At 43.9% G+C, this 21815-nt stretch overlaps 1 protein-coding gene across 1 annotated transcript; it reads left to right on the plus strand.

Annotated features, from left to right (window-relative positions):
- The first annotated feature begins 1408 nt into the window (after positions 1-1408).
- AGXT (alanine--glyoxylate aminotransferase) lies at positions 1409-21763 on the plus strand. Its single transcript, XM_084846846.1, has 11 exons — positions 1409-1654; positions 2786-2978; positions 6681-6745; positions 6938-7038; positions 8023-8093; positions 12416-12500; positions 15238-15333; positions 16090-16159; positions 17084-17179; positions 17816-17944; positions 18451-21763. The coding sequence occupies exons 1-11, from the start codon at positions 1409-1411 to the stop codon at positions 18556-18558; spliced, it is 1260 nt and encodes a 419-aa protein (XP_084702972.1). The 3' UTR covers positions 18559-21763.
- Positions 21764-21815: the final 52 nt, after the last annotated feature.

A 21815-nucleotide genomic window follows, 5' to 3' on the forward strand; every position in this document is an offset into this window, starting at 1 on the left:
CATTTTGTTACAGGTCCCATTTGCTTTCTTCAAAATGCAAATAGCAGGTGTAGGAGCCCTGATTCAGACTGGGACCACAGCAGGCGGTAAAGGGTTAGAGCCCCCTTCCCCCCTTCTTACGCTAGCCCCCCCCCCATACACTCAAATGCAGAACTATGCAGTTAAGGTCATGAGTCGTTTGCCCTTAACATTCAATTGTCAACAAATAGCAGACACAATTTAAAAACAATGGTGGGCCATAAGAATGGAGATAAGAATGGGTGTAGGAGAGCCTTAAAAGGAACTTGAAATAACACAAAGCCCACCCTACTTTCTTTGGGGTGGCATGGGGTTTCCTCAAGCTCTAGAGTAACAGTAAGCAACAGGTAAGCAAGACCAGCCCTACCATTAGGCAGAGTGCGGTGGTCACGTCAGGCAGCTGCTTTTGGGTGTCCTGAAAGGATGAGTCATGCGTGCAGCTCCTCTCCCCCTGCCCTGGAACACCCCCCAGAACACCCCTTTTCAGTCGCTCTGCACTCCTCTTCTGAGCGCAGAGGATGGGGCTTCTCCGTGCTGCCTCCGAGGCAGTGTGGATGAGGGGGGAGATCAGTTTTCAAGGAACCAACCTCAGAGTACGGGCTCCGAGGTTGGTTCCTGGAAATGAGCATATCCTATGGCCCTCTAGACAGTGTCTAGTGGCCATAGGATCACTCCCTAATCCTGGGTACTTCTGCACCTTGACTTGAAGGGGCAATTTGCTGCTCCACCTCAGGCAGAAAAATGTCTTGGGCAGTTGGGCTGGCCCTGCTGAGGCAGGGGAAAGCTAACCGGCACAGTTATTTGTTAACCCCTATATTCATCTAGAATTTGCTGCTCCTGGCAAACTATTAACAGATAATCACTTAACAGACCAGTGCTGACAATTACAATGAAAAATACAGCTTGCATGGTTCAGTGATTCAGGGCATAACCAAACTCCATCAGAATGGTCCAATAGTTCTTTTTCTCCTTGATTGTGAGGGAAGCAACTTTTACGGAGGTTAGAGAAACATGGGGTTCTTCTGTGTATTGTCCAAAGAACAAGGAAAAAGTGCCACCAGCAGAACTTTGTTTGCATGACATTTAACTTTTCAGCTCCTAACAGGTGCAGAATTCTCAGGCAAGGAGGGCCAAAGGCTTGAGAAAGCAGAGCTCTCTGGGAGAGAACAGGAGTACACAGCTTGGAAGTAGTGTGTTGCACTTTCTGAGTTGAACTCATCTTAACAGGAGCCTGAAGACCAGTGACAGAACAAAACGGGCTCAACAGCCTTTGAGTCATTGGAAGATTTTTCAGAAGAGGAGGGAAACGAGGGAGGTACTCCAGCATTTATCTTATCTAAGATCTGTTTGTTTTCCTTGCCCCTAACAATCCCTCTATTTAAGGTCAGTGATGGGCAGTGTGTTCCTAGTGCTCCGGGCAGCAGGCTGGGCTGGAGTTCGGCTGCCTCTGATTTTAGCTCAGCGCCGCACCATGTCTTCTCAAAAACAATGGGTGCCGCCTCCTGCACCCCTACTACAGCCACTGTCCATCCCAGACAGGCTTCTGCTGGGCCCTGGGCCCTCCAATTCCCCTCCCCGGATCTTGTCTGCAGGGAGTCGACAGCTCATAGGACATATGCACAAAGAAATGATCCAGGTAAGGACTACAATCTCAACGGAGGCGTGTAACCAATGATTCCTGCTTCCACTTACTGCTTTCCCAGTCTTGAGGCATCATGCTGACAGGCTGCATAATTTCTCATTGGTACATTCGTTTTATTTTTTTAATTTCCTTATTTAAAAAGTAATTTCAAACTAATCCTGCTGGCTAAGAAATACAATTTAGATTCCACAATCATAATTATTTATTTACAGTATTTATTGCTTAAACCAGAAATCAATTAGATGAATTCAACATCTGGAATATCTTCCTCTTAGATGGGGCCACTTCCTATTTTCACTAATTTTTAAGGAGTTTGATTCTACTGCACCCACATGAGCTTCAGGCTTTCCTCTGATCTTGATCCATTAAGCATTTGTGAATCTTTTTTTGGGGGGGAAACCCCTCCTTAAATGTATACAACCCAATGCTGTTGAGTTTTGGTTATTTTCATTCCTCTGTATGTCAATGAAGAAAACGTTTTGGCTCTGTTACCTGGGGAGGAATTTTTTGTTTAAGGGGGTGATCCCAGGTTTAATAGCAGGCAAGGGTATGCTGGAGGCTGGGAACATGCAAGCTCTATGTTGACCTGTATCTTGAGGCCCCATGGGGATACATTTGCACACAGAGTTTTGCAGAATAAGCCCCCCCCCCCTACTTATAATTTGAAATCTGCTGTATCAGGCAACCTGCTTATTCTGTTCCACAGCTTGGGTGGGGTGTTAGAATTCTAAATTTCATCTCATGGAAGAACATGGCTGCTGCTACATGTAATACAATGAAAGCAACCATCATATTCTGTGATGTAGGGAAATGTAGAATCAAGAGCAGGACCTCATATCTAGTTGGGACACTGTAGAGGCTGAACTAAGAAACAAACACTGTAACAAAATCTCAGAACAGTGTTTTGGATTTGGTTCAGCCTCTTCTGACTGCTGTCTTTGTCTAAATGAGTGTATATACACAACTTTTATTAGGTGCCACACCATTATCTCTTTCTCCTATGAACGTCACTTTGAGGATTTCATAGATGCAAATAAGTACACTCACACCGCAAATAAGTACACTCACACCCAACTTGGGAAAGCTGCTTTTAACCCTGACTGTCATCCCCTCTATTGCCCTCAGATAATGGATGAGATCAAGCTGGGAATCCAGTATGCGTTCCAGACACAGAACCCTCTCACGCTGGCTGTCAGTGGTACCGGCCACTGTGCCATGGAAGCAGCCTTACTGAACGTGGTGGAGCAGGGAGACAAAGTGCTGGTAGCTGTGAATGGATTTTGGGGCGAACGAGCAACAGACATTGCCGAGAGGCTTGGTACGGACTTTGGATCCTTTTGCCCTATGTTTAACCGTCAAGATTGCTCAGCAAAGAAGCTATCAAATTCTCCCACTTTTTCTATAGAACAATGCCATCCATCATTATTGGGACCTAAACTGTGCTGCCATTTACAGTGCGGCAACTGCACTGACCTAGAGCAGCATCCAGTGCTGCCCAAACACTAGTGGAATCCACCACTCGCACAACAGGAATCTAGCAGATCCTTAAGCAAATGGAAATGAGTCAAAACGCTCATTTTCAGAATGGGGTATCAGCAGAGCCGCCAGAAGGGAGCTCTGCTGACCTGTCCCATTCTGGAAATGAGCATTTCTGATAGTTTCTGGGGTTGTTTGAGAAAACACTAAGTTCCTGTTGCACTAGTGGTGGGTCCTGCTGGCACAACAGAAACAGCAGGAGCACAGCTGCAGTATAGAATACTGCCCCTAGACTGCCATCCTATACCCATTTACCTGGAAATGGGCCCCACTGAACTGAATGGGAGATCTGACTAGACATGTATAGGATCGTGCAGTCAATGTATATGTTTTAGAGTCCTATCATGCATACAGGAAAGCAAGTTGCAGCTCCATATAAACTGCCAACTGCTCTAGCGCAGCAGCATCTCCCCACCAGTGTTGTGTAGTGTTAGAGCTTTTCTACATGAGGCTGTTAATCCACTGTTTATCCACTATTAGTTCGCTGTATCTATTTTCAGTTTCGTTGCAGAATTGAGATCCGAGCACTACACAAAGAGTGTTTCCTTTCCTGCTTTTCTGCTACATAACCTTTAGGTGGCACTGTGGTCTAGCAAAATAACACATATACACAAGGGGAAAAAGTTTATTTTGCTTTAGCAATTAAATGCTGCATTTTCCCTGCTATTTAAAAAACAAAACAAAAACCCAGCCCAAAGTGCCCTTTAGATACAGAAACAAAACTGGAGGGTCATGTCATTGTCTAACGAACCTGTAAACAACCATGAGTAGGGAATGATGAGTGCATGATAAATGCCCGTGTAGAAAAGCCCTTAATGTAAGAAACAAATGGTTTGTACCAAGCTAGATGACTTCCTAATTAAATCGTGACCCTCCTCTAATTAGAAATGGAACTTACTTCTGATCAACAGAGCAGCTGATTATCTTCCTTTGCACTGGGGGAAGCACATTTAATCAAGTTCACTCCATGTTCAGGTGGGAAGTAATGCATCTCTAAGTGCTGGCTTGGATGTGGGTCAAATGCATAGATAAGCCAAAAAAATAATGAAGAGTCCTGTGGCATCTTAAAGACTAACAAATATTTTGCAGCATAAACATTCATGGACTAGATCAGCCTCCCCCAACTTGTTCATTGTATTACAACTCCCATAATCCCCAGCCAGTATGGCTGGCTGGGAATGATAGGAGCTGTAGCCAAACAAGTCTGGAGGGCACCAGGTTGGGGAAGACTAGACTACAGTCTACTTTGTCATATACACTAAGGGTGCAATCCTATGCATGTTTAGACAGAAAAAAGTCCTACAACTCCTATAATGCCCCAGCCAGCAGGAGCTGTAGGACTTTTTTTTCTTTAAACATGCATATGATTGGGACCTAAGTGTCATAGCTGGTGTGTGTATACATGAGTTCACCAAACCCCATGAAACATAAGTAGCGGTAGGCCTGCAGGGGCCAAACCAAATGTATACAAGAACAAATTCCACGTGATTATCCATATGTTGCAATATGAACAGCAGAGCATCTTGTGGGACCTTAAAGACTAATGATATTTTATTGTGACACACTTTTTCATGGGACAAGCTTACTTCATCAAATGCATAACAGATAAGTACAGGGACTAGTTCACAACAACAGTATTTGGGGATAATACTAATTTGTTGTTTTCCTGTAACATACTAACACAGGTAAATTCCACCCTGGAAGTTGTTCTTATCTTTTATACATTTGGTCTCAGTGGATGAAGGGTCAAAGTGATGAGATGCCATTCATGTAATTAAAAATACAATGCAGACACAGCAGGGCCCAATTCAGATCAAGACTTTGGTGTGTGGGAGGTGGGAAAGGCTTCTTCCCTTTGCTATGGTCCCAATCCAATGCGGGGTGTGTGTGCTGTGCCTCCTATTTGTATTAGAACAGCTTCCATTCGAGTGAACGGGGCATGGGCCCCACAATTTTGATTGCGACCATAGCTGGGAGGAAGTGTAAATTGCCCCTACCTCCCGCTCGGTCTGGATCAGGCCCCTCGTACCTTTTCACTTAAAACAAACAAACATCAGTGCAATTGCGTCCCCCCACCCTGCGCTCGCTCGCTCGCTCTCTCTCTCTCTCGTGTGTGTGTGTGTGTGTGTGTGTGTAAATACACAACTGAGACTAACAGTTCTGGCATCTGATAAAGTGGACCACAATAAATCTGTTACTTTTAATGTGCTGCAAGATTCATGGCTTTTGTTGCAATAGCCTAACATCACCATGCCTCTGAAATTGCCATGCCTGCTGCTGCTGCTGCTGCTGCTTAAGGAAAGAGTTTAGCTCAGTGGTGGAGCACATGCTTTGCATGCAGAAGGTTTTAGGTTCGATTCCCAGTATCTCCAAGTAGGGCTGGGAAAGACCGTTGCAACTCTGAAGAGCTACTGCCAGTCAAAGTAGAAATACTGAGCTAGGCCAGATTTACGCATTTATACCTCGTAGGACACACAATGACCTCTGTTGCGGTATTTTTGGATAATGTGGAATAAAAAGCAGGAAATAACACTACAAAAGTGGAATATTGAATGTGTGATGTGCCCCAACAGTTTTCAGTGCACTTCAATACAGCAGTAGTGTAGATCTAGCCCAAGTTAGCCCAATAATCTGACTCTGTATAAGGCAGCTTCCTATGTTCTTATTCCTGCCTTCAGATCTAATGTTCCTTTATTTTAGTAAATAACAGGAGATGTTTTAATAACTAAATGCTTCTTTCTTGTCTCATGTTTAATTTTACAATACTCTGGAGTTTCCCATGAACCCTGACTGGACTTTGACAGGCTGCTGCTATGTACTCAAGTTAATATATGACTCATTTTAAACAGAGGAGCCAGTAGCTCTCTAACATCACTGGTTGTGATCTGCCACTAAATGAGAAGTGGCTATCCCATTACTCCAGCAGGAATGCTACTCCACCCCTAACCTCAGCACTTAAAAGCTGAGCCACACAATTTGTGTTTAGTGAGCTGACGGTTTCAGGGCATTGAACCAGCAATCTAGTCTTCAACTTGTAACTGGACTGTAATTTGTCCTGGTTCAAACCATTTTCCAAAGACTTTTCAGGGCGCACCAAGACACATTCAGTCTTTATTATCCACAATCATGCATACATGTCTAATGCTAACTCGCTGTTACAGTAGAGGTGGATGTGCTTCCTTTTTCCAATCATCAAAATCCAACCTATGCAACTGAAAAACCCCTAAGAGCTGCTCAGTGTCCCTCCTATTTCAATTCATAGGAAACTGACACCCAGTGAGATGAAGGGATTCATCCAAAGTTTGTGGTATACTGTGAAACCCATGACTCTTGCCTGTAAAAGGGCTTGATGGCTGGTGTGTTTATTGCACACTGGAATAAGTGTTAATGCTTTCCTGCAGCCTTAAGAGCAGTTTCTTCTTGACTCTTCACTTCAATTCTACTGAAGTTCAAACAACATGATTTGTCATTTATTACCTTATAGGAGCTGAAGTACATCAGCTGGTAAAGGCCCCTGGAGAGTACTTTACTCTAGAAGAAATAGAGAGGGTGAGTTGTGTGGGTAAAGCATGTTGTAAGTAGAAATACAGTAGGTTTACTGAACAGATTTAATTTTCTGTCTTCTTCATGGAAATAGTTGGGACATCCCAATCCTCGGAATTTGGTGTCCGACCTACTAGGAATGTGTTGCCATTGTCTCATTTGTTTTGTATGATTCTCTTTTCCCCTGTTGCTTTGTAGAGTTTGGCGGAGCATGCCCCCTTCTTATTTTTCATCACACATGGAGAATCATCTACTGGAGTGGCTCAGCCCCTGGATGGCCTTGGAGACCTCTGCCACAGGTCAGTGGGGCCACAGAGGCCAAACACCATTTGCCTCAGAGATAAGGCAGTGAGGCTGACTGATATGATGATCTGAGCTGACTGATATGATGCTCATTTATTGGAGATGCTACAGGTCCACAACACGCACCCCTTTTGACAAAGCTCGTTCAGGTGGATTTTCTTTTTTTGAAAACAACGCAGAAGCAAAGAAACTGAACCCAGAATGCCAGGGAGAACCCAATGACAACTTTGGCATGGGAGCAAAAGACAATGACCTGAGCATCATTTACTAAAAGAATATGCTATGCTGCAGTTAAATACGACCCACTCCATGAAGGGTGAACCTTGTTAATAATACTACCTCATTGACATGTGTTTCATTCAGGCCAATGGCTTTGCAAAACATAATTGTAGTAGAGCATCATAGAGGGCCTTAGACTTGCTGAGAAATACAGTCTGGGAAAACAAAGTGACAGATGAAACAAACTTCAGAATGAAAAGATACAAGGAAGCAACAACAATTTTATCTCCTTAAGGCTCATTCTACATGTTACCTGGAATCCCACGTTTATTTTGCCTTTGAATTGTTTTTAAACCCAAAGTGGCCAAGTAAGCTACAAGACTGAGCAAAGCAAATTCTAATTATTTTTCATTGCCAAATCACCCTCCCTCAGCTTTTCCAGCTCCAGATATCTTCCATGTTGCTTTTTCACCTCCAGGAAAGAATACTATGGGGACCTTGTATGCTTAGCTCCATGGCTGAAAAAGCAGTTTGGGGAAGGTGATTTTGAGTCAAAAAAGTTCCTGGAGAGAGTTCACCATCCCTCTATCATAATTATGCATAGGCTGCTTTGCATTATAAAGAAAAACCCAGGGGGAAGAAACAAGGAACACCACATAATATGTAATTTGAGCCTAACAGCACAACCCTGTGATTACTCCAAGTATAGTATAGGATTGCATCGCAAGTCTCTACTCTTTCTTCCTTCCTTTTTTTTAAAGGTATAATTGCTTACTACTGGTGGATGCTGTGGCATCACTAGGTGGCACTCCAATTCTCATGGACCAGCAAGGTGAGCAAAATGTTGCAATCTGTTACAGTAACCTGGACATCTGTCACCATTTCTATTGTGAGGTTCTACACAAAATGGAATTTATGCAGGAATGGATACTAACTGTGAGGTTCTTAACCAGAGTTGCTTGACTAACCATTCCTGATGAAGGCTCATGTTAAAAAATAGATGTGGGTTTGCTGAGAGCTTACCTTGAGCATGGGCTTCTCTAACTGCACAGTAGGAGGAGAATGCAATCTTTTTTAACAAGAGATACCGGTTTCCTATGTCATGGCCCATAAAGGGCTGGTAGGCAAATCTGACACATGCCCCGGCATCTCCTGGGTCTATGAGATGGTTCTTACACTAGGAATGGATGAAACAGATGTTTCTAGGCCACAGGATTCCCATACACTATATTTAGCAAACGTATGTTGATTTGATACCACTTTAACTGACATGGCTTTTCCCAAAGAATCATGGCAATTGCAGTTTTTTAAATGCTGTTAGAATCCAGCATTCCCTGGAAAGGAGAATGACCACTAAAGCAGTTTAAGCGTGCAGCGGAGATACACCCCACAAATCTGCCTTAAAAAAAATTGTGAAATTCTGACTCATAGAATCATAGAACAGAATCATAGCATCATAGAATAGTAGGGTTGGAAGGGGCCTACAAGGCCATCGAGTCCAACCCCCTGCTCAGTGCAGGAATCCAAGTCAGAGCATCCCTGACAGATGGTTGTCCAGCCTCGTCTTGAATGCCTCCAGTGTGGGAGAGCCCACCACCTCCCTAGGTCATTGGTTCCATTGTCGTATTGCTCTAACAGTCAGGAGGTTTTTCCTGACGTTCAGCCGGAATCTGGCTTCCTCTAACTTGAGCCCACTATTCTGTGTCCTGCATACTGGGGTGATCGAGAAGAGATCCTGGCCTTCCTCTCTGTGACAACCTTTCAAGTACTTGAAGAGCGCTATCATCTCTCTCCTCAGTCTTCTCTTCTCAAGGCTAAACATGCCCAGTTCTTTCAGTCTCTCTTCATAGGGCTTTGTTTCCAGTTCCCTAATCAACTTTGTTGCCCTCCTCTGAACCCTCTCCAGTTTGTCTGCATCCTTCTTAAAATGTGGTGCCCAGAACTAGGAATGTATGAAACACCAACCTGGCTCCGCGCTGGGCAATCCGCGGTGGGGGGTAGGAGCTCCGTCCCTCCCCCCAGAATCCTGCCTGGCCGGCTCCGCTCCACGGCCAAGCTGCGGAGCCGCCAGCCAGCTCCAGCCGCCCGCAGCCGGACATCCGGCCGCTGGGCAGCCCTGCAGGGACACAAATGGCAGCTGTCGTAGCTGCCGCCATTTGCGTCCCTGTATTGAGCCATGATAGACTACGTAAATATTTACATAGCCTATCACGGCAGGGGGAAAAACCCCAGAGTACGCAAATGGCGGTAGCCGCCGCCATTTGCATATGCTGGGTTTTTCCCCCCCCTGCTGTGATAGGCTACATAAATACTTACATAGCCTATCACGGCAGGAGGGGGGAAACCCAGCGTATGCAAATGGTGGTAGCCACTGCCATTTGCATACACTGGGTTCCCCCCCCTGCTGTGATAGGCTACATAAATACTTACATAGCCTATCACAGCCTCCACAGGGATGCAAATGGCGTCCCTGCGTTAGCCGTGATAGGCTAGGTAAGTATTTATGTAGCCTATCACAGCTATGAAGAGGAGGAAGCTCCGCAGGACGGCTGCCATTCGCAAAGCAGCGCGGACGGGAGCAGGTAAGTGCTCCGTTTTGTACGCCTTTCGTGGGGTGGGGGTGGTGGGGACTTTGTCCTGCACACCTTTCGTGGGTTGGGGGGGTGGGGGCTTCATTCCGCGATGGATTTCGGGGGGCCGAATGCACTGGGCTCAGGACTGAGCTCAGCAAGTACCCTGCTCATTACCTCTCCCCAGTTTGAGAAGATCCCATTGATAAGCACTCTTTGAGTCTGATTCTGTAGCCAGCTGTGGATCCACCGGAGCGTTGTTTCATCTAGCCCACTTTGAGCTAGTTCACTCATCAGGATATCATGGGGCGCTTTGTCAAAAGCTTTGCTGAAGTCAAGGTATATTGTCTACAGCATTCCCACGGTCCACAAGGGAGGTTACTTGATCAAAAAAGATCAGATTTGTCTGGCAGGATTTGTTCTTGACAAATCCATGTTGGCTTTGAGTAATCACTGCATTGTTTTCAAGGTGCTTACAGATGGATTGCTTTATAATCTCCTCCAGAATTTTCCCAGGGTTGGATGTCAGACTGACTGGTCTGTAGTTCCCAGATTCCTCCTTTTTATGCTTTTTGAAGATAGGAACAACATTAGCCCTCCTCCAGTCATCTGGCACTTCACCCGTCCTCCATGATTTCTCAACAAGAATAGACAGTGGTTCTGAGAGTTCTTCTGCCAGTTCCTTTATTACCCCAGGATGCAGTTCATCTGGCCCTGGAGATTTGAACTCATTCATAATCATTAGGTGTTCCTTGACCATATGCCTACTGATCTCAAGCTGCAATCCTGCCCCTTCTGCCTGTACTTCGCCTTTGCCAGGGGGGGTCATAGACCCTCTTTTGGGAGAAGACTGAGCCAAAGTAGGAATTGAGCACCTCTGCCTTTTCTTTGTCATCTGTTATCGTTTTGCCATCCTTATTTAATAGCTGAACCACCATTTCTTTCCTCTTTCTTTCACTATGCATGTAGCTGAAGAAAGCCTTTTTGTTGCTTTAAGCGTCCCTCACTAACCTCAGCTTGTTCTCAGCTTTAGCCTTCCTGACGCCATCCCTGCAATTCTGTGCTACCTTCCTGTACTCTTCCTTTGTAGCTTGGCCTTCTTTCCACTTCCTATATGTATCCTTTTTTGTTTTCAGGTCATCTCTAAGCTTTTTGTGAAGACACATTGGCTTCTTCTGTTGTCTTCCACTTTTTCTTCTTGTTGGAATTGTTTGTAATTGTGCCTTGAGAATTTCCCTTTTTAAAAGCTCCCACCCATCTTGGACTCCTTTTCTCATTAGAGTCGCTTGCCATGGGACCTTCCTGATCATTGTTCTGAGTTTATTAAAATCAGCTTTCCTAAAATTCAGGGTACGCATTTGACTACACTTGGCTTTTGCTTCCCTTAGAACCAAGAACTCAAGTATAACATGGTTGCTTTCCCCCAGAGTTCCTGTAACTGCTACTTTATCCACTAAGTCATCTCTGTTGGTTAGGATCAAGTCAAAGATAGCCAATCCTCTAGTTCCCTCCTCTACTTTCTGTTGGAGGAAGTTATCCGACACACAAGTCAGGAATTTCCTGGAGGGGCCATGTTTTGCAGAATTTGTCTCCCAACAAATATCGGGGAAATTGAAGTCCCCCATTACTACTACATCAAGCTTCCTTGAAACATTGGCTATTTGCTTTTCAAAAGTTTCATCCTCATCTTCTCCTCGATTGGGTGGCCAGTAGTAGACTCCGACCACCGGGTTCCTTTTATTCTTTGCTCCATTTATTTTAACCCAGATGCTCTCAATGGGGCTACCAAGCTCATCCTCCTGTATTTCTGTGCAGAGATATGTATTTTTCACATACAGTGCAACCTCATCTCCCTTTCTGTTCCTCCTGTTCTTTTTGAACAAGTTATATCCTTCAAATGCTATATTCCAGTCATGAGAGTCATCCCACCAAGTCTCAGTCATCCCACCAAGTCTCTTACACCTATCAAGTCATAATTTCTCTCCTGTATTAAGAGTTCAAGTTCATTCTGTTTGTTTCCCATACTCTGGGCATTAGTATATAGACATCGAAGGCCATGTGCTTCATAGTCTGGCTTTCTTCCTACATGTGACTGAAGACTATTATTGGGCACTATTAGAGCTGCTCTCTCCATTGCGGTGCATGAGCCTTCGTCCATTGTTACCCCCAACTTTACATCTCCCTCCCCTGTAGGATTCAATTTAAAGCCCTCCTGCTGAAGTTCTTCATGCTGTGGCCAAACACATTCTTCCCAGCCTTTGTGAGGTGCAACCCATCCCTTGCCAACAGCCCATCTTCCAGGAAGTATAGCCCATGGTCCCAGAATCTCTCTTGCCGGCACCACCTTCGTAGCCAGTAAGACTCCTCCAAAACATCCTCATTTCTCAATAATTTCTGAAAAAAGCCACCTTTACACATTTATTTGGCAGAAAACAAGGGTGATTAGGAGACAGCCATAGTGCAGAACTAGACAGATGACAGAAAACGAGGCCCAGGTTACTCCTCCATGGTAAGCTTCTTTCCTGTGTAACCGCTGTTAAAGTGAAGGAATTCTTAACATGTTTTTCTCTTACTGAACACACAGGAATTGACATTCTGTACTCCGGTTCCCAGAAAGTCTTAAGTGCACCACCTGGTGCTTCTCCTATCTCTTTCAGCAAGAGAGCCAGGTAAGAATAGATTTGCCTGTGAGATATGACATTTTCAGCATCTGTTGAAAATGAACAAGAATAAAAATATGCAACGTGTCCCTAAAATCAACCTCTGTAGCAGAGGACTGGAAAACAGCCAATGCAAAACCAGTTTTTAAAAAGGGATCCGGGGGGGATTGAGGAAATTACAGGCCAGTTAGCTTAACATCTGTTCCAGGTAAATTGGTTAAAAGCATTATTAAAGATAAAATAACCAAAATGAGAAAATGCTGAAAAATAATCAACATGGTTTCTGCAAAGGTAACCTTTCAGAGTTCTTTGAGAGTGTCAGTAAACATGTAGACAGGGGTGATCCACTAGATATTTACTTGGATTTCCAAAAGGCTTTTGACAAAGTCCCTCACCAAGGACTCCTGATCAAACTGTCCCATGTGTTGCTGGTTGGCCGCTTTGTGAACAGAATGCTGGACTAGATGGACCCTTGGTCTGATCCAGCATGGCTCTTCTTATGTTCTTATGCTAAGTATACCATGCTTTCTGGGAGAAAATAGCCACTGAGGTAAACAATGGGAGGCTCAGTTTTCTCCTAAAGACATTGGGTTGGAGCCAAAGGTGTACTATTATGTGCAGAATGTTGGCTGGGAATTATTAGAGCTGCAGGCCAACACATCTGGAGGGCACCAGGCTGGAGAAGGCTGCACTAGAGCAGGGGATCCCCAAGGTGACACCCATGGTGACTTCCAATGGTGCCCGCAGGTTCACCACTCCCTGCCCCCTTCAAAAATTTGTTTTTAATAAAGAATTTGAAAAACGTCAGGGCACCAGATTTTCCTTCCAGTTCCCAAACCTGCTGCTGACCCACAAGTTGCTTCCTGGCCCCACCCAATCTTCTTCCATCCACAAAGACCTTTCCCCTTTGCTTTCTCTCTCTCTCCACTCCCAGACTCTAGCCTCACTATTTCTCTCTGCTCAACTCCTTTCCTTGCTATTTCTCTCCCTTCCCTGTCCCTCACCTTCAGCTTTCTCTCCCTTCCTAGCCCCCAGCCTTGCTCTCTCTCTCTCTTCCGCTCTCTCTCTCTTTCATTCACCCTTTTATCTTCCTGCTTCTCTCCACTCCCAGTCTCTAGCCTCACCATGGCATCTCTACACCAGCCTAAAATCCTGTATTTAAAATGGAGCTTTCTGCTTCCATTTTAAATACAGGATCATGACTCCTTTTCACCCACTTCCTTTCCCCCCACCCCTTTCCCCCTCCTTCTCCCCGTATCTGAGTCTTCCATTATCTTTCATTGACCTCGCTCCTCTTCTTGCCGCTTTTACTTTTTTCACAGAGGAAACTGAAGCGGAACACAACGGGGTAATTTGATAGCTCATTATCTGTGATCTATTTAAAAACAGAACAAAGGGCATTTATTATTATTTATTACGTTTATATCCAGCCTTTTTTCCTCCTTAAGGAATCCAAGGCGGTGTACATAATCCTCCTCTATTTTATCCCAACAACCACCCTGTGAGGTAGGTTGGGCTTTTAGTGCAGGAGATGCCTTGGAGGTTCATGGCATCATGTAAAGAGCCCGCAATCTTCTGTGAAGGAGCAATCTCAAATGCAGGATAAAAGCTCCGTGTGAAGAAAGCCCATTTCTCTCCCTCCACATACCTCTTTATCCCACTGTTTCTTTCCTCTCCTAGCCTTGCTTTTTCTCTCCCCGCCCCCCACTGCCCACTACCTCTTTTGACTAGCCAGGCCCCACAGCAGCCATTATGGGAGTAGCTACGTCCTCCATGGCAGCCATTTTGTGGTGGTGCCCACAGCACTTTTCCAAAATGTGCCCATTAGTCCAAAAAGGTTGGGGACCCCTGCAGTAGAGCATTGTGCTAGAAAAATGCGATTAAATCCAAAGATAGTCTGGCTTCTGCAACAGCTTATCTAAGCTCATGTGCAAGCATGAATGCTTCTTTAGTACCTCCCTTAACTCTCACACAAGCTCTTATGAAAGTGTTTCTGGTATTTTGCACTCATTGTTCTTTGCATCCAACCCACTGAACTAGGAGAACACCTACATCTCAAAGAGGTCAGCATCCACACCTTCTTGCAAACTTCAGAATCAAGTACCTCCTATTAGAAAGATCAGCACCTTCCTACTTGCTTCTAAATGGCACTCAGCATCGGCTTTGGAAATCCTGAGGGAATTGCCATGAGCTTCTGTTACCTGACTGAATCTAAGGAACCCTTTTTATTACTAGCTGGCAGGGAGTCCTGTGACTTCCTGTTTTAGTTTGTGGAACTGCTTCTTCTGGACAATACTATGCTACAGAAGATAAATGGAAAGGGCAGTGTTGGAGTTCTGAAGGACCACAAAGCATTCAAATAAAAGACACTCTCCATTACCACACACGCAGAGATCACCATGGCCCACCCATCAAAATATTCTGGCAGCCTTTGTTTCCATTATTAGCAACCCTCCTGAGGAGTCTGTCACTGTGAAAATGTGTGGGAACAGCTGCCATATAGCAGGGTAATTTCTTGCCAATACCCCAATTGCTTCTTAATATTCTCAACACATTTCCTATTCAGATTCAGTCCTCATAGGATCTGGGCACCAAACCACTGCTACACCCCCATAAGTGACCCCTTTCTTTACTGATATTCAAGTGTGAGGCTTAGAACATACACTAGGGGCAGATTACACAGAACACCTGTGGTTTACAGACAGATTTCCTGAAGTGCCCAATCTTTGCCTTTTCATTTTGTCAGGAAGAAGATTTCCACTAGGAAGACAAAACCGATCTCCTTCTATCTGGACATGGAAGAGCTGACTACATACTGGGGCTGTGATGATAACCCAAGAAAGTGAGAGCTTACCATTTATTCATTCATTACATTTACATCCCACCCTTTTTGCTCCTGCAAGGAACCCAAGGTAGCTCACATAATCCTCCTCTCCATTGTATCCCCATAACCACCCTGTGAGGTAGGTTAGGCTGAGAGTCAGTGCCTGGCCCAATGTCACCCAGTGAGCTTCATGGCCAAGTGGGGACTAGAACCCGGGTCTCCCGAGTCCCAGTCCAACACTCTAACCACTGCACCACACTGGCCTCTCATATAGCTTTTCTTCCTTCCCATCTGGAAAGTGGCTTCCTGGTTCCCCAGAAGTGGAGTGGGCATGGGACCTGTACAGCTGCACTGCCATTCCTCCAACTGTGACTCAGACTGCAAGATATGGCACCATCTCTTTCCATCAAATGTATGTCAAAGGAGATGGGAGCAGAGAGACATTGAATGGACATGTCAGGAGGAGGAGGAAGAGTTCAGCGGCTGCTCCCATCTGCTACTCTTCCCGCTCAAGTGCAATCCCTGAGGCTGCTTTGCATTAAAAGACAAAAGTCTGTGTGTGCATTATGCAACTGAGTACAAAAGAAGAGCGGGCAACACACAATTTGATATGGCTTTTTAGCCTTGAATAGAGAATAGTGCAACGCTTCCTCACTTCTTGTCCCACTATCTTGCCTTGGAAGCTTGTTAGGTAGGATGGTAGATAATGGTTTCTAATTATTTGCTCTATGCAAACGGAGCATCTCATATGTATTGCATGCATGTTTTTTACAGGTATCATCATACTGCGCCTATCAACACGTTTTTCTGCCTGCGAGAAGCCTTGGCAATCCTTGCAGAAAAGGTCAGTCACTGCAGCAGACTGTAAGTCCTGCAGCTTGAAGAAGGGGTGGGGTGTGGAAAATGAAGGAAAAGATACTGAGATCAGGCTGTTTCTGGTGCTTAACTAGACATTTTAGAGCTGCTTCGGCCATCACGTTTGCCATAGCTACACAAACTATAATTGCATCCATGTTGCCTGCAGTAATCATGATGAATAATGGGTTGATGTGTTTCTAAATGCATTGGGGACACATACTGGTCCAGCATGGTCAATGAGGTCTTCCCAGCATATGCCCTCAACATGTTTAGGAATGCAGCCCTTCATGCATTATTGGAAGAAACACTGGTGTAAAAAGTTGCTGTATAACAAACACTTGAAGCAGCTTAGTGCTTACAGAAGGAGCTAATAGAGAAATATGGTCTTTTCTTAACTGGAAGCAGAATGAGGAATGTTGGAAGTTGATGCCTAGTTCGGTAAAATGAAGGCCCAGCTTGCTGGGGGAAAGGTAGTCACGACTGGGGAAGGCAATGGCAAACCACCCTACTATAGTCTGCCATGAAAACACCAGCGCAAGCGGCGTCCCTCTAGGGGTCAATAATGACCCGGTGCTTGCACAGGAGGAAACTTTCCTTTCCTTTTTTCACTTTTGAGGTGAGTTCTTGTGTTTTCTGAGACTGGTAAGGAAGATGCCATGAATGTATTACTTTTTGTAATGTAGATGCTATGAAACTGAAGAGTATCATGCTAATTTCAGACCATTGTTGGCTATCAAATTATCAGAGAGCTGGTAAAGCTAATATCCATTTCAATCACAAACCCGGCATTCCTAAAGATGAAAGTGTTCATCCACTGAATAAATTAGTGCATGCTAGCAACATATAATAGGCCTGCAGTTGAAAGGACATTTTTTCTCTTCATAGGAAAATGTATTTATTTTCTACACAGGGGCTAGAGAACTCCTGGAAGCTTCACAAGGAGAACAGCTTGTATCTGTGTGCAGGGCTGCAGAAGTTGGGCCTTCAACTCTTTGTGAAGGAACCGGTATGACTGAAACTACAATGATGGGTGTAGAATATGGGCCAAACTAACCACCAATATAATGAGCCAGATATATAAATTGAAGGCAATTCCTATAAAGAGGAAGTAAAGGAGGAATCAGAACTAGAGCCAGACCGGAGACACTTGGTTCCTGCCAACATTGGTCTGCAAACCTAAGCTGGAGATAGACAACACTTTCCAGAGTTGAAGGTAGTTTGAAAGAGGGGTATTCCTTGTGGTATGAACACTCATCCCACTTTTAGGTTTAGTAAATAGGTTTTGTATTATTTCAAAACCTGTTTGACCAGAAGCAACTGCAAGACAAATATATGTGTACAGGATGGGATGCAAAATGTCTTTGGAATCAACTTTGAACTCTCAAGAACCATTCTAGCTCTATCATTACACAGAATCAAGTTGGAAAAAAACCCAGATAATTGCTCAGCAGGTTCTACTGCAGCTTAGTCAAAGTGATTCCAACGTGAGGGGTTCCCCTACAAGCAAGGAGGGGAAAAACATGGGGAGGGGTGATCTTTAATCCAAATACAGCAACTTCCTACAAATCCTGGAGAGCACCAAGAATTTATTCAAATCCAGAAACTGCTTGGGTTGTTCTGACCCAATCTCTTCATTTTTTAGGATGCAAGGCTTCCAACAGTCAACACTGTCGTTGTACCCAAGGGATATGACTGGAAGGAAATCACTGCATATATTATGAAAAATCATGGGATTGAGATTTCAGGAGGCCTGGGTGCTTCAGCAGGAAAGGTAAACACAAGCTCATGGCAAGAAACAACACATACCAAGATAGTTTTGTTTTTGTAGGTATGACTGCCTGGTTTCTAACACAGCAAGAGCAGAGCTTTGTAAATCTGGCATTACTCCAAAGACTTGGCTATTAATGCCAAACTAAACAAATCAAGGAATTAAATTAAAACTGATGATAGGATGAAGGCTCTAAATTAACCTCTTCAAAACTCCATGCTCATGAAAAGCCATGCTAGTTTGAACATAGCCTTCTCCCTGGTATGTACATTTTCTGTGTGAAGAGGAACAACCAGACATGCAATCCCCAACCTACATTCTGAAGCAGAGGAGTCCAAAGAGGGATGAATCACCTAGTGATCTTATTTAGTCCAAGTGAGAAAGCAATTGAGTTCAGTATCTAAATGATTACAGAATGTAGGACGGTTATAGGTAAATATGGTCATTCCCAGTAATAACTACAAATAAGGGCTGGCCACTTACTAGTGTATTTTATTTTTTCTCATCAGGTTCTTAGAATAGGACTGATGGGCTACAACTCCAGTAAATTCAATGTTGACAGAATCCTCAATGCCCTGGAAGATGCTCTCCAACACTGTCTCAAGAACAAGCTATGAGATTCCACCTCACTGTTAAAAAGAATTTGACTCCTATATTCTCTCTACCCTCACTCTTCCAATCTGTTTAGTGCAGAACGGGTCAGCATTTTTTTTAACCCATTGCTTCATCCTGTCATCATTCACAGTGCACTAGGGAAGCTGGCAGTGAAGCTAATGCCTTGCAAGTTATTTGAGGGCCTTTCTACAATCAAATATTAAATTCATTTTCCTCATTCCACAGTGTCTGTGTTACTATAGCTTACAATTCACACAAGAATAAAATTTGTTTTCATTGCATGTTATTGTGTGCACACCAACATAACTGTATGCAAGGTACCCCCAAAAGTTGGGGATTTGGCGAAGTGGTGTTGTTATCCCATTTGTGTTTTTCTTCACTAAGTATATGAAGTTGGCATATGCACACACTCAAATATACTTCCAGTGGCACTGGGAGGCCACTAGCCTTGAGAGGACAAAGAAGCATACATTAAGGATAGAGATAGCCAGTATTTTCAGTTGAAGGTGGTATGATAGAGCCAGACCTTCCCATGCTGTGTATACCTTCATTTTCTGGTCAGTTTTTAAAGGTTTTTGAAGTTCTACAAAAATGACTGCAGATGCCACAATGGGCTGATCATACCACTTAAACCATCCAGTTTGGCTAGACTCCAGTTTGCTCCAGCCTACTGGTGATAAATGGGATGAAAGCTGCAAAAAACCAAGATTGAGGTGGGCCTTAGACCGTTAGATTTTACACAGTGAAGACTCATCCCTCTGCCACCTTTACAATAGGTTCCAGGGGTGTGTGATCCTGACATAATTTAAGCACAGCCAAAGGCCACATTTCTCCAATGGTCCTGAATCCATTTAAGAGGAAATGGAACTGCTCTAAAGCATCACCTTTTTTGCCTCCATTCATTTTCCTTTGCATTCCTAGGGGAGATCAAATGTTGGCTTTGTTACCAGCAAATCAACAGTTTATCACTCCTGTGACTGACAGTCCCGCCACTTTACTCAAAAGGTCAAATGTTTCTAATGTTTTTCTATGTATGCGGGTATTGATAAACTTAGATCATTCTCAACTTGAAAATAACAAGAATGCAATTCTGTATTATATCTCCAGGAAAATAAACAGACCCCATGTTGCATTCAGTTATGAATTCATTTGAATGGACAGATGACATCTAGTAGTTTAGGACAAATACATCTTTGGGTCTTTCCTGTGACTGTTAAAACTATTCAAAGTGAGCCAGAAGCTAGTATGTCCTAATCTAAAGTGTACTTATACTTGCATGTTTCACTCATTTCCTGTTTTGCAAGTTCTCTTTGAATTCCAAAAAGCAAAAGGAAGTAGTTCTTCCAAGAGACACTTAAAGCAGTCACTAAATTATACTTACCAACCTATTTCACTCACAGGTACTATGTAAAATAACTTTTCTCATGATACCGTCCCTTTTACTGAAATTAGGAACATGTTTTTCTAGAGGAAGGTATGTGGATAAAGGGCAGGTGAGTGGCTGCTGTCCTCCTGCACCTCACTCTTTCAGCCCTACTTAAATTTACCTGCTAGGTCAATCCTTGGAGCAGGTATTCATATAACTAACTTTATATTGACAATTAGCACATGTCCCCTACATTCATTCCACTTTGGATTACACCCAGCAACGAGATATAAACATACAAAATGCATGTTCACAGAAGAGGATGATGTGCCCCATGGATCTGATTTGCATAGGTTTTAAGCGTACAATCTAGGCGTAGCCGGCCTGCACATCACCACCATTGCTTGGCTGATAAGAGCCCTGCTGGATCAGGTGAAGGGGTCATCTAGTCCAGCATCCTGTTCCCAAGAGTATTCAGCCAGATGCTTCCAGGAAACACATAAACAAGACATAAGGACATTAGCCCTCTCTTGCTGTTCAGCCCCAGCTGCAACGGGCATTCGGATGAATGCCACCTCTGACCCCGAAGGTTCCATTTGTCTATGACAGGTAATACACATTGTCTTCTATAATAAGTTAATACATAAGCCTTCCTGACCCAGTTTTAAATGGATGTAACTTTTATAGAGCATATATTTATTTGGGCTTGCTAGATATATTGTTTTAGGCTGCTGTATTTAAAATTTTTTTGATAAGCTTTTAAATTTTGAACCTTTTATTTTCTGTAAGGTGCCTTGATTTCTAAATCTGCTAAATAAGAATAAAATCAATGGGAGAGACGAGACAAGTGAGTAGAGTGAACATGTGTTAGTGGGGCCAGGTTTAAGATTTTAGTACCAGTGTACAAAGCCCTAAACAACTTGAGACCAGGACACCTGAGAGAGCGGCATCTCCCTTACCAACTTGCCTGGTCCCTGAGGTCATCAGAGGGCATGTTCCTGGTGGTTCCACATGGACCCATGGCCCAACTGAAGTCCACCGGGAAAAGAGCCTTCAGTGTGGTAGCCCGCAACCTAAGGAATTCCCTGCCTGTGGAGGTCAGGCAGACGCCAATGTTGTGTTGCTTTCATCGCTTATTTATTATTATTTTATTTATTACATTTATATCCCGCCTTTTTTCCTCCAAGGAACTCAAGGTGGCATACATAATCCTCCTCCTCCTCCTCCATTTTATCCTCACAACAACAACCCTGTGAGGTAGGCTGGGCTGAGAGTGTGTGACTGGCCCAAAGTCACCCAGTGAGCTTCCATGGCCGAGTGGGGACTAGAACCCGGATCTCCCGACTCCCAGTCCAGCACTCTAGACCGCCATGGTTTATTAAATTTGGTTTTATCAGAACTTAAAAAAAATATATTAAAATTTAATATAGTGTTTTTATTCTTTCCCCTGTCTGCTGTTCACTGTTCTGAGGTCTTTGGATGTGGAGCGGTATACAAATACTTTGAATAAAATAGTGGGTTAGAAGTGTTTTCTTTTGAGAACACTCTGAAAAAGGGTCTTGATTCACTGCCAGCATCCTAGGAAGGAATATGTTTACCCTCGGATCAGCTTCTTTCCCTTGGCCAGAAGTTCTTGGCCACTTTATTAAACTATTCCTACAACTGGGCATCAACCTCTCGCATGGACAGAACCACCTTATTCACTTTTGTTCCTGGCTTGTAACATGCTATAGTCTGAAGTTTCCAAGTTCAGTTCAATGGGGGTTAAAAGTAATGGAACAGATAGGAGTGTAGGCAGCGGACCAGAAATTTTTTGGATCACTTCCAGCTCCTACAATTCTAAAAATAAAAAAAAATTCCTTAATCAAACAGTTATCAGATATCTATCTACCA

Source organism: Heloderma suspectum, chromosome 3 (genome assembly GCF_057233095.1).
Source record: "Heloderma suspectum isolate Gila_16-S chromosome 3, 16-S_ref, whole genome shotgun sequence".
Lineage (NCBI taxonomy): Eukaryota > Metazoa > Chordata > Lepidosauria > Squamata > Helodermatidae > Heloderma > Heloderma suspectum.